This window comes from Saimiri boliviensis, chromosome 14 (genome assembly GCF_048565385.1).
Source record: "Saimiri boliviensis isolate mSaiBol1 chromosome 14, mSaiBol1.pri, whole genome shotgun sequence".
NCBI classification, from domain to species: Eukaryota; Metazoa; Chordata; class Mammalia; order Primates; family Cebidae; genus Saimiri; species Saimiri boliviensis.
The window spans coordinates 11,798,171-11,810,725 of NC_133462.1; the positions used below are offsets into that span (position 1 = coordinate 11,798,171).

The following is a 12,555-nucleotide window of genomic DNA, read 5'->3' on the forward strand; positions in this document are numbered from 1 at the left end:
GCTTGAATCCACTGGCTTGATTATGGCTGACTGAAGCCTCAAACTCCTGGGCTCAAGCAATCCTCCCACCTCAGCCTCCAGAGTATCTGGAACTACAAGCATGTGCTATCACGCCCGGCTAATTAAATTGTGTGTGTGTGTGTGTGTGTGTGTGTGTGTGTGTGTGTGTGGAGATGGAGTCTCACTATATTGTTGCCCAGCGGGTCTCAAACTCCTGGGCTCAAGCGATTCTTACGCCTCAGCATCTCAAAGTGCTGGGATGACAGGCATGAACCACCGCACCCAGCCAAAGTTTCTTATCTTGACCAAGTGAACTCAAGTTAAGTTCCCGAAGCTGTTTCCTCATCTGTTAAATAGGGATAATAAGTGTACCTCACAGAGCTGGTCGCTCTGGGAATTAAATGCGATAACGTCTGTGACGTGCTTGCTTGGAACCGGACCTGGCACACAGTAAGTGCTCAGTAAACGTTCATTCAAGGTGAGGATTAGGGACGACTTGGAGGAGTCCGGGTTCCTCCCCAGCAGCCTGGGGGTGTCCGGTCCAGATCTCTGCCGCTGGGAGGGGCGTGGCCAACTCCGAGAGACGTGGTCCAGGCTTCAAGGCTGGACCAATGGGGGCGCGGAAGGGCGTGGCCCTACCCGGCATGGGCGTGACCTCGCGGGGTAGGAGGGGCCAGGCGCTGTGGGAGCCTCCGGGAAGAAGATGCTCGGGCCAACAGCCACCGCCAGCCCCGTCGCTGCCACCGACCGCGCCCGCCGCCCCCCGGGCCCCCACTAGCGGCCGCCTCCACCTCCCACCTCCGGCCACGCTCCTCCGGCCCCCCACCCCGAGAAGGGTTTGGGGGGCTCGGCCCTCTTGCGCCTGGGAGCCAAGAAGAGAGGGGCTTCCCGTCCCCCAAGTGGCGCGTCCAGTCCCCAGCCTCTGTGGTCCCAGGAGAGACCCCACCCCTCAGTTCTCTCCCGGCCCTTTCGGAGACCCCCTTGGGCTCTGCCATCCTGCTCACAGCAGCTCTCCAGGCTCTGTCAGCCCCCCCGAGAACCGGCTCCCCCCAACCCCCGCCTTCCCTCTCCGGGGCTCCCCCTCCCCCACCCCTCTACCGCCCCCTCCCACCTCCCCTCCCCTCCCCCGCCCCCGCCCCCCGCCCCCCGCCCCCCCACCATGAGGATGATGGCCGCCGGCGCGGTGCACGGCCTCTTCACGGCCTCCGCGGCCCCGCAGCCGCCGCCGCCCCCGCCGCCGCCGCCGCCGCAACCCCAGCCTCCCCAGCAGCCGTCGCCGCCGCCACAGCAGCCTCCGCCGCCGCCGCCGCAGCCGCCGCAGCAGCAGCAGCCGCCGCCCCAGGCCCCCCCCATGGAGCCCGAGGCCCCGGATTCCCGCAAGAGGCCCCTCGAAACGCCCCCCGAGGTGGTCTGCACCAAGCGCAGCAACACGGGAGGTGAGAAAGGGCTGCGGCTCGGGGCGGGGGAGCGGGCTGGGGACCTCGCCTTTCTCCATCCTTCCCCCCCTCCCGTGGCAGGTGCAAGGGCTCTGGGGAGGGGAGAGACACCCCTCCCCGAGGCTGGGGACATCGCGGGGAGTTGAGGAGGGGGCCGGACCTCCTCCTCCTTTCGCCGAGGCCCGGGGCTGGGAGCTTTGTCTGCGAGGAGAGGGGTTGGGGGGGAGGGGGTGATAAGTGTCCTTGGGGGGCGCAGAGGATGGGGGGCGTGGGAGCCTCAGGGTGGGTGTCTGTGTGTCCTTGAGGGGTGTGTGATGTGACCCTTTCGGGGCAGGGGTGTTCCTGGGGTTCGCGTGTCCTGGCTGGGGGAGGGGAAGGAGTAGAGGCCTGTGGACCGGGAGCTTCCCAGCCTCCCTCCCTGGGGATGTCCTGAACATGGGTTGTCCCGGAGGGAGGCTTGTGCGGCTCTGGCAGGATCGTGCGTGGGGACAGGCTGGGTGGGTGTGTGGGGTGAAATGGAGGAAAGGGTGGGTGTGTAAAGCTAGGTGGGAGAATGTGAGGCTAGGACAGGTGTGTGTGTGTGCCCTCTACGGCCTGGATGTGTGACATTAGGGATCAGGAATATGACAGCGTAGAGGAGGTGTGTGAGAGAGAGAGAGGCAAGAGGACAGGGGCTGGGCTCCATGTTTGAGACCCTCCAGCCCGTACGTGTGACAAGGGAAGGTGTGTGCTTGTCACCCCCGAGGGGGCTGTGGCAAAGAGTGTGACACATGAGTGAGAGGGTGTGTTAGATGCAAGGGGGTGTGTGGGGGATGCCGAATGGGCTGGCCCTGGGCATGAGCCAGAAGAGGCCGTGTGGCTCAGAGGAAAGGGGTTCGGAGTGTGTGACACAGGCGTGGCTAGGGCAGGATGGGACCTGAAGAAGCTGGCGAGGGGCTGTGACAAAAAAAGGGTGTGGGTGTGACTCCAGAGAGGCTGTGGCTGGGTGTGACACATGGAGGTGTGCAACAGTGACATCAGAGGGGGTGTGTGCAATAGGGAAGGTGGGTGTATGACGAGGGAGAGGCCGGGGCTTGTGGGTGAAATGCACGAGGGTGTGTAAAAGGGAGAAGGAAGGATGGGTCCCCATGTGACAGGGCACGTGTGTGTATGACACCAAGCTCCGTGTATGGGTATAACAAGGAGAGGTGTGTGTGTGTGAAATGGCTGAGTGTGTGACACCCGAGATATGGGGATGATTCTGCCTGCGTTTGACAAGGGAGGGTATGTGTGTGTCCATGTGTGTACTGGAGATTGCCCAATGTTTGACACCATGGACGGCGGTGTGAGGGACAAGAGGGGACCTCCCTGGGTGTGTGACCAAAGGAGGTGTGCGTATCAGAGAAGAAAAAGCCCAGCTGGGAACTCTAGGTTCATGTCCTAGAATTCATGGGGGGCTCAGGAAGAGGTGGGGTTTGTTGGGGTCCTCAGAGCCCAGCCCTCTAGCTCCCTGGTAGGAGGGAGACCCCAGAGCGGACAAGCCCCTCCCCGCGGTCACCTTGCCAAAATCTCCACTTCCTCTGGCCTTTTCCTCCGGATGGGAGAGGGATGGCTTCAGGCAGAGTGCACCCTTTCCTCTCCACCAGGCCTGGTAGTGGGTGGGGTGGAGGCCTCCCACCTCCTGCCTGCAATTGAATACAAGTCGACTTTCTTCCTCCCATCCTAGCCTTCCCCCACCTCCATCCAGGTGGGACAGGAATCAGGGACCCCCTGGATGCCCGTGAGGGTGTCCGGCAGAAATTGGAGGAAAGGGAAGTTGGGGGAGGGGATGGGAGGGAGTTTCCTGTCCTTCTGCTCCCCCACCACCAGCACACACATGAATATGTCCGCGACTTCCTTCCCTCCTTCCTGCCTCATGCTGTTCCCAGTCCTGGAGAGATCAGGGACCCAGGAGGTCCCTGAGCCTAGCCAGACTGTCTAGCCCTCCACCCACCAGCCTCCAGAGGGTAGGGGGTTCCCACCTTTCTCTTAAAGGGGCTGAGATGCTCAAAATCTGATCACTTCAAAGCACAACTTAACACTGACGCCACTGCTGCCATTAACAGTCACACCTGCCTACTTGGCAACTACTATTCTGAGATATGGGTTATAGACTAGACCCCTGGGAGGATGATTTGAGCATCTGTTAACAGATGAGGAAAACTGAGGCTCAGCAAAATGAAACCACTTGCCCAAGGTCACACAGTTTCTAAGTGATGGAGCTAGAATTTATCCAAGCCTGGGCTGCCTGGTTCTGGAGCTCCTGGACATAACCACTGTGCTATCCTGCCTCCCTCCGCAGCAGGGAGACTAGGACAAGCCTTTAGAGACTGTCTCCTCCAGATTGTCTCCCACCCAACTTCTGTTTACCCATAGGAAAACTGAGGCCGCGAGATGTAGAGGGATGGGCCTCCACTGACAGAAACACACTCAGGGGCAGGGCTGGGCAAGGGTCCAAAATTGAGGGCTCCTTTTGATAATATACATTCATAGCTAGGGAATGCTAGGTCAACCCATTCCCTTTCCTGAGCTTCAGTGTCCTCATCTGTCATATGGGCACATAAAAATGACCACAAGGGGCCAGGTGCAGTGGCTCTTGTTTGCAATCCCAGCACTTTGGGAGGCTGAGACAGGTGGATCATTTGAGGTCAGGAGTTTGAGACCAACTTGGCCAATACGGGGAGACCACCGTGTGTACTAAAAATACAAAAATTAGCGGGACATGGTGTCAGGCACCTGTAGTCCCCACTACTCAGGAGGCTGAGGTGGGAGAATCACTTGAACCTAGGAGGCAGAGGTTACAGTGAGCCAAGATCACACCACTGCACTCCAGCCTGGGTGACAGAGCAAGACTCTGTCTAAAAAAAAATGACCACAAGGAAAATAGTAACAATAGCTACTTATATTATTTTCATGCCTTACATGCAATTTCATATCATTCTCCTAACATGCTATGGTAGAATAATAATCATCAGTTGTAATTGTGGCTAGCACATATCATACTACAGTACACCTTGAATTATTATGGGAAGTGCTTGACATGGATCAGTTTCTTAATCCTTACAATTCTATCTTGTTAACCCATGTTACAGATGAAAAACTGAGGCACAGAGAGGCTAAGTCACTTGCTCAATGTCACTCAGCTGATAAGCAGCAGAACCATGAGGTGATTGCGGGCAGCTGGCTCCATTGTGTGGGTAGACACTAGAATGGACCCTATTTTCAGATGGGGAAACCAAGGCTGAGAGGGGTGAGGGCTTTTCCTGGGTGTTCCAGCAATCAGTGGCAGACTGGACAGATGAGATCCTTGCCCCTCCTGCCTGCTTCTGGGAGCAGATGGGAGAAGTGGAGGAGATGCTGGCGGTTCACACTCACTTCTGGGCACTGTGAGGGGCTGGCAGATGCCGCTGGGAGGAAAACAAGGCACCAAAGGCAGGAAGACTTGGGTGAAGAGGTTGGATGGAAACTCCAGTCAGGGACTCTTTGCAGAAATAAATGATCCCAGTCTGGCGGGATAATAACAAACAGTAACTCCTTGACACAGATCCTAACTTTTACGCCGCCACCGTGACCCTGTACTCCTGACTGTACACCTGCCTCTGTCAACCCCCTCAAAATAAAAACCCATATACAGACACACATAACATATCTCACACCCTCGGCATAGCTTACACCAGCCAGATGTTGCTCCGAACGTCCCTCTTTTTTTTTTTTGAGACAGGGTCTCACTCTGTCACCCAGGCTTGGAGTGCAGTGATGCGATCATGGCTCACTGCAACCTTGACCTCTCTGACTCAGGTGATGCTCCCACCTCAGCTTCCCCAGGAGCCGGAACTACAGGTGTGCACCACCATGTCCCACTAATTTTTTGTATTTTTTTTGTAGAGACAGGATCTTGCTATGTTGCCCAGGCTGGTCTCAAATTCCTGAGCTCAAGCGATCCATCCACCTCAGCCTCCCAAGGTGCTGGGATTACAGGTGTGAGCCACCATTCCCAGCCATATCCCTCATTCTTTTTGTTGTTGTTGTTTGTTTTGTTTTGTTTTTTGAGACAGTTTTGCTGTGTCTCCCAGGCTGGAGTGCAGTGGAGCTATCTTGGCTCACTGCAACCTCTGCCTCGTGGGTTATTAAAGCAATTCTTGTATCTCAGCCTCCTGAGTAGCTGGGGTTACAGGCAGGCACCACCATACCTGGCTAATTTTTTTATTTTTAGTAGAGACTGAGTTTCATCATGTTGGCCAGGCTGATCTTGAACTCCTGACCTCAGGTGATCCACCTGCCTCAGCCTCCCAAAGTGCTAGGATTATAGGCATGAGCCAGCACGCCCAGCTACATTCTTTATCACAAAGTCAACATCACCAGGATTAAGAGCCCCCTCCTAGAATGAGATCTTTCAAGATTCATATCTTGGCACTGTCATGTGCTTGGTGTGGAATCCTCAGGTGAGTTATTTCACTGCTCTGAGCCTCAGCCTACTTGTCTAGAATATGGAGGCAGGAAGATCCACCTCTCTGGGTTGTGGGCATTAGATGAGATTGCGTATATGAAGCACATAGCATAAGGCCTGATAGATGGTAAGTGCTCAGTAAACAGTCGCTATCATTATCATTATCATTATTATTATTAGTGCCACTGAAAATGTCATTTTCCCTTTCACCATCCAAGGGTGATTCACTCCAAGAAAACTGTGGCCCATCTGCCTTTCTCTCACTCAGAGACAGTCACAACTCAAGGCAGCATCACACCTTTCAGCATCTCATCCCTGCAGAAGCACACTCTGGTTGTATTGCATTTCACACCAAATAGGCAACACTGCCATTCACAGAAACACATCACATGCCTGAAGTCCCGCCCCTCTTCAGTGGCACTGCTCCCACCCCACACCCCCGTCATCCTCTGGCAGCAGGATCCCCACAGGCTCCTGGACAATACCAATGTCAAACCCCAGCCTCCTCATACCCACAAAGAACATGCCAGCTCTCCCATCCCAGCCTCCCAACAAAACCATGAGGTGCCATGATGGCAGTGCCACAACATCAATGTTGTCTTCAGACAGACGAACACCAAAAACAACACCTCGACAACCCACACCCCTTCAGCTTTCCTTTTGTCATTCATGACCCCCAAATCAAAGCCGCCTTACAGGGTGAACTCTCTGACACTAAAATAGGCCACTCTTACTACAACACCCCAAATCTCTTGGGGTGTTATTTATGGAAGGGGGAAGGGAGTATTGGCTGATTATTTTTCTCATTTTTGAGATGGAGTCTTGCTGTGTGGCCCAGGCTGGAGTGCAGTGGCGCAATCTCAGCTCATTGCATCCTCCGCCTCCCGGGTTCAAGCAATCCTCCTGCCTCAGCCTCCCAAGTAGCTGAGATTACAGTTGTGCACCACCATGCCTGGCTAATTTTTGTATTTTTAGTAGAGACAGGGCTTCACCTTGTCTACCAGGCTGGTCTTAAACTCCTGACCTCAAGTGATCCACCTGCCTCAGGCTCCCAAAGTGCTAGGATTTTTGAAAGCCTTCAGAAGCATCCCTGAGGGGATGGATTCAGAAGGGGCAAGGGCAGAGACTCAGACTAGAAGGGGAAAGACGGCACCTTTCCAAGGTGGAAATGTTTGAAATTCCTCCAGGAAATTAATCAGAAGACCTGAGCTTGCTCTCTTCAGTTCTTCAGACTCTACCATTGGGTAGAGGGAGCTGCCTGGACACAAGGGAAGAGCGAAGAGTGGGGTGGGAACAGGTGGGAGCAGAGTTCTAGCACATATATTCTGCCCCTCTAGAAGGAAGAACTTTCTCATAAGCAGTGCCTTTGTTGTTCAAACAGGGTAGGTGTGCATGATGGCTGAGGGCTCTGAGTTTGGCTTAGACCAAGTGTCTGCCCTTGCTGCAAAGAAGGCTGGTCAATAGAGACCTGGTTTCTTTCTGGGGAGGTAGGATTCACGTGGTGGGGAACTCCCCCGAACAGAAAAGATGTGCAGAGCATTCTGGGAAGGGCCAGCACAGACTGATGCTGACAGTGAAGGCTCCTGGGGATTCAAGTGGTGGGTATCTACAGGTGGGACGTGTTAGCCAATCGGTGTCCATAGGAGACTCACTTGAAGAGGGGGTTCAGGTGCCAGATTTGCGCTAGTCTGATACAGGGACCGCCAAGCCACCCACAAGATGATTTAAGGTGGTCCTTGGGCAAACTTTTTTTTTTCATTTGTGAACATTTTATGTTTATATTAATGTACGTTAGGGAGAATAAAAATGTAAGCAGCCCTTCAAGCTCCGATTATTAGCAATGATTTTTAAATTTCTTATTTATTTTTGAGATGGAGTTTCACTCTTGTTGCCCAGACTGGAGTGCAATGGCCCAATCTCACCTCACTGCAACTTCCACCTCCCAGGTTCAAGCAATTCTCCTGTTTCAGCCTCCCAAGTAGCTGGGATTACAGGCATGTGCCACCACGCCCGGCTAATTTTTTGTACTTAGTAGAGACGGGGTTTCACCATGTTGGTCAGGCTGGTGTCAAACTTCTGACCTCAGGTGATCCACTCGCTTTGGCCTCCCAAAGTGCTGAGATTACTGGTATGAGCCTCCATGCCTGGCCTAATTTCTTCCTTAAATTGATGCATTTAGGCTGGGCGCAGTGGCTCACACCTGTTATCTCAGCTCTTCGGGAGGCCGAGGGAGGCAGATCCCTTGAGCCCACGAGTTCGAGACCACCCTGGGCAACATGATGAAACGCCATCTCTACTAAAAATATGACAAATAAATAAGTAAATAAGTGCATTGAAATTTAAAAGGAATTTAAAAGAAAGAGATCTTGTATGTGAGGTTCCCTGCTATATTCCGAGCACCTGAAGCAAGGACTGGAAGGTCATGGGAGCTCAGGAAGGATTTGTTGGAGGAAGAAAGTGAAGAAGGAGAGAAGAAAGAATAATTGCAGTACAGAAGAACATAAAAAGGGCAGAACTAGACAGTGGCATAAGAAAGACAGGAATTAGAGAGAGGCTGAGGATGGAGAATGGAGACAAGGTCTCGGTTGTATCAGTGAGAGAACATTTCTCCTCCAAGAAGCAGGGCAATGTTTGGGACAGCCCGCTAGGGGGATGGGTGATTAAGGAAGTGAGATTGCCCCTCCTTCTCCTACCTCTCAATCCAACCCCCAAACCTCGAGTATTGGGAGCTTGCTGTATGTCTGATGCTGTGATAAGCATTGAACTTGTGTTCATGGTGTGGGCAATACTGATAATGATGATAGCTAACATTTCTCAAATGCTCTATGTACCTGGGACCATCCCCAGTACCTTCCCTTACATTTTGTCATTTAATTAATCACAATAACCCCATGAGGTAGCACTATCATGATTCCCATTTTATAGATGAGGAAAACTGAGGCCAAAGAGGTGAAGTGACTTGCCCAAGGCCGTAGAGCCCATCAGTGGCAAAATTCACTCCTTTTTTTTTTTTTTTTTTTCTTTTGAGATGGAGTTTCACTCTGTCATCCAGGCTGGAATGCAATGGTGCAATCTTGGCTCACTGCAACCTCTGTTTCCCAGGTTCAGGTGATTCTCCAGCCCCAGCCTCCCAAGTACCCAGGAGTACAGGTGCACACCACCATGCCCAGCTAAATTTTGTAGTTTTAGTAGAGACGGGGTTTCACCATGTTGGACAGGCTGGTCTTGAACTCCTGACCTCAAGTGATCCACCCACTTCATTCTCCCAAAGTGCTGGGATTACAGGCGTCAGCCACCATGCCCAGCCACAAATGTCATTCCTAGTCTAGGGTTGTTTCTGCTGTTTCATACAAAAATTCTCAGGCACGGTTTGAAGAAGTACAAGAGAGAGGGGGCAGAAAGTGGGGAAGAGGGTGACACTAGTTTTCTTCATAGAAGATGAATAACCTTCCACCCTTAGAGGGAAGCGGGGGAAGATGCTCTGGCTCCAGAGAAGATGGGGAATGAAATTGAAGAAGCAGAGAGAGGATGGAATCCTAGGGATTAGTGAGAATTACCTCCCCATCTTTCTCAGCCTTCCAGAGATAAAGAACCCTGTATCTGTCACAAGTTTAGGGTCAGGGTGGAGAACAGGACATCTCCGTGAATCCGTGGAAGAGAATGAATTCAGTAGGGGTCAGGATAATTGGTAGGAAGGCACCAGAGAGGGGTTAATTACCTAATAGGCTTATGGTCTGATTAAGCAAGTTTAAGAGGATTGCCTTGGTTTCAGGCAAACTCCTTCATTCTGGACCCTTCCTCATGCCTGCAAAGCCACAGCTAGCCCCTCTTCCCACAACCCCATCTTAAACACATAAAGGAGTGCAGAACTTTCATCTTAAGAAACCAGGCGGAGGCCGGGTGCAGTGATTCTCACCCGTAATCCCGACACATTGGGAGGCCGAGGCAGGCAGATTTCTTGAGCTTAGGAGTTTGAGACCAGCCTGGGCAACACAGAGAAACTCTATCTCTACAAAACATTTTAAAATTGCCTAGGAGTGGTGACATGAGCCTGTAGTCGCAGCAACTTGGGAGGTGGAACCAGGAGGATCACTTGAGCCCAGGAGGTTGAGGCCGCAGTGAGCCGTGATCGCAACACTGCACTCCAGCCTGAGTGACAGAGAGAGAAAGAGAGAGAGAGAGGGAGAGAGAGAGAGAGATCAGGGAGGGATAGAGCAGTTTCTCTTTTATCTGCTCTATATATTGAGGGGTTTTTGTTTGTTTGTTTGTTTGTTTTGGAGACAAAGTCTCACTCTGTCATACAAGCTGAAGTATAGTGGCAAAATCTCGGCTCACTGCAACCTCCGCCTCCCAGGTTCAGAGTCTCCTGGCTCAGCTTCCTGAGTAGCTGGGACTACAGGCATACACCACCGCACCCGGCTAATTTTTGTGTTATTAGTAGAGATGGGGTTTCACTATGTTGGCCAGGCTGGTCTTGAACTCCTGACTTCATGATCCACCCACCTTAGCCTCCCAAAGTGCTAGGATTACAGGCATGAGCCACCATGCTTGGCCACTGTATGTTGAGGTTTTACATAAGACATTGAAAATAGGCTTCTTGCCCATGTACTGTGGCTTACCCCTATAATCTCAACCCTTTGGGAGGCCAAGGTGGGCAGATCACCTGAGGTCAGGAGTTCGAGACCGGCCTGGCCAACATAGTGAAACCCCATCTCTACTAAAAACACACTAAAAAAATTAGCTGGGCATGGTGGCAGGCATCTGTAATCTCAGCTACTCGGGAGGCTGAGGCAGGAAAATTGTTTGAACTTAGGAAGCGGAGGTTACAGTGAGCTGAGATCGTGCCATTGCACTCCAGCCTGGGTGACAAGAGCGAGACTCCGTCTCAAAAAAAAAAAAAAAAAAGGAAAGAAAAAATAGTCTTCCTTTGCTTAAAAGAAAAAAGTTGAAAAACCACCGGGGGATGGTTTAAGACCTTAAGATTTGGAAGCAGGATGGCCTGACTCCTCCCTTTCTTTTCCCAGTGCTTATTGCAAAACTACTATATGCTGTTCAAGTTTCTGGGACACTGTTCAAGTCCCTGGGACATGGCTGAGCTCTACGGTTGTGGTCCACAGTGGGCTTCTGTGATCAGTTACTCTGAAAGCGTGAAACAGGAGAATTCATCCCATCTTTGGGGTTCAAGGAAATCTTCCAAGAAGAAGCAACATTTCAGTGGGGACCTAAAGGACAAAAGAAATTGACTGAGGAAGGGAGGCTGCCAGGCACAGAGCGAGCATGCGCCAAGGCCCTAAGGTGGGAGGAAACAGGGAACATTTAAGGAACAAAAAGTGCACTGAGGCCGGTGGCTCACACCTGTAATCCCAGCACTTTGGAAGGCCAAGGTGGGTGGATCACCTGAGGTCAGGTGTTCAACATGAGCCTGACCAACATAGTGAAACCCTGTCTCTACTAAATACAAAAAATTAGCCAGGTGTGGTGGCACATGCCTGTAATCCCAGCTACTCAGGAGGCTGAGGCAGGAGAATTGCTTGAACCTGGGAGGTGGAAGTTACAGCGAGCTGAAATTGCACCATTGCACTCCAGCCTGGTGACAGAGGGAGACTCCATTGCCAAAAAAAAAAAAAAAAATTTTTTTTTTTAGTAGAGATGGGTCTCCCTGTGTTACCCAGGCTGGCCTTGAACTCCTGGAATCAAGTGATGCTCCTGCCTCAGCCTGCCAAAGTGCTGGGATTACAGGTGTGAGCCATTACGCCTTGCCTGTTATAAACCAGTTTTCCTGACCATGTGTAAAGCATTTTGTTAATGCAGACTCAAGGCAAGTATCTAGCCGGCGAATTTTTGCATTTTTAGTAGAGACGGGGTTTCACCATGTTAGCTGGGATGGTCTCTATCTCTTGATCTTGTGAGCCGTCCACCTCGGCCTCCCAAATGCTGGGATTATAGGTGTGAGCCACCACACCCGGATAAAAACATTTTTTTTAATTAGCTGGACACAGCAGCTGGGCACAGTAGCTCAGGCCTGTAATCCCAGCACTTTGGGAGGCTGAGGCGGATGGATCACTTCAAATCAGGAGTTCCAGACCAGCCTGACCAAAATGGTGAAACTCCATCTCTACTAAAAATACAAAAATTAGGTTGGTATGATGGCGGGTGCCTGTAGTCCCAGCTACTCGGGGGCCTGAGGCAGGGAAATCTCTTGAAGCCAGGAGGCGAAGGCTGCAGTGAGTTGAGATTATGCCACTGCACTCCACCCTGGCAATAGAGCAAGATCCCGTATCAGGAAAAAAGAAAGAAAAGGAAAATTGGCCTATAACAAAGAATGGCCAAAACTCCACAGGCCGCCACTGGTACTGCATCTGGGTTTTCGAGGCTGTCCGTCATCGTGCTGGTCTCCCAGAGTGAAAGGTGTCAAGCAACGAGGGGAGCAGACTGAATGAGAATTGGATTTGAGTCCGAACCCAGCAGCTGTGTTAGCATCCTTGGGCCAGTGGTGACCGTGGGCTGGTGCCTTCACTTCTCTGTGCCCCTCTGTACCTCAATTTCCTGTTGTGTAAAAATGGAGCTCATTCTACCCACCTCACCCGGAGGTTGTGAGGAACGGACAAGATCAAGCTCACAAAGCACTCAGCACAGCGCCCAGTCAAAAGTGAG

The 12,555-nt window shown here is 52.1% G+C and overlaps 1 protein-coding gene across 1 annotated transcript in view; it reads left to right on the top strand.

The window, feature by feature from the left end:
• The first annotated feature begins 685 nt into the window (after positions 1-685).
• NOVA2 (NOVA alternative splicing regulator 2) overlaps positions 686-12,555 on the top strand; it is a 34,128-nt gene continuing 22,258 nt past the window's right edge. The window contains exon 1 of the mRNA XM_039466293.2: positions 686-1,436. Coding sequence (XP_039322227.1) covers positions 1,160-1,436 — 277 coding nt within the window. The 5' untranslated portion in view covers positions 686-1,159. The remainder of the gene's footprint in view (positions 1,437-12,555) is intronic.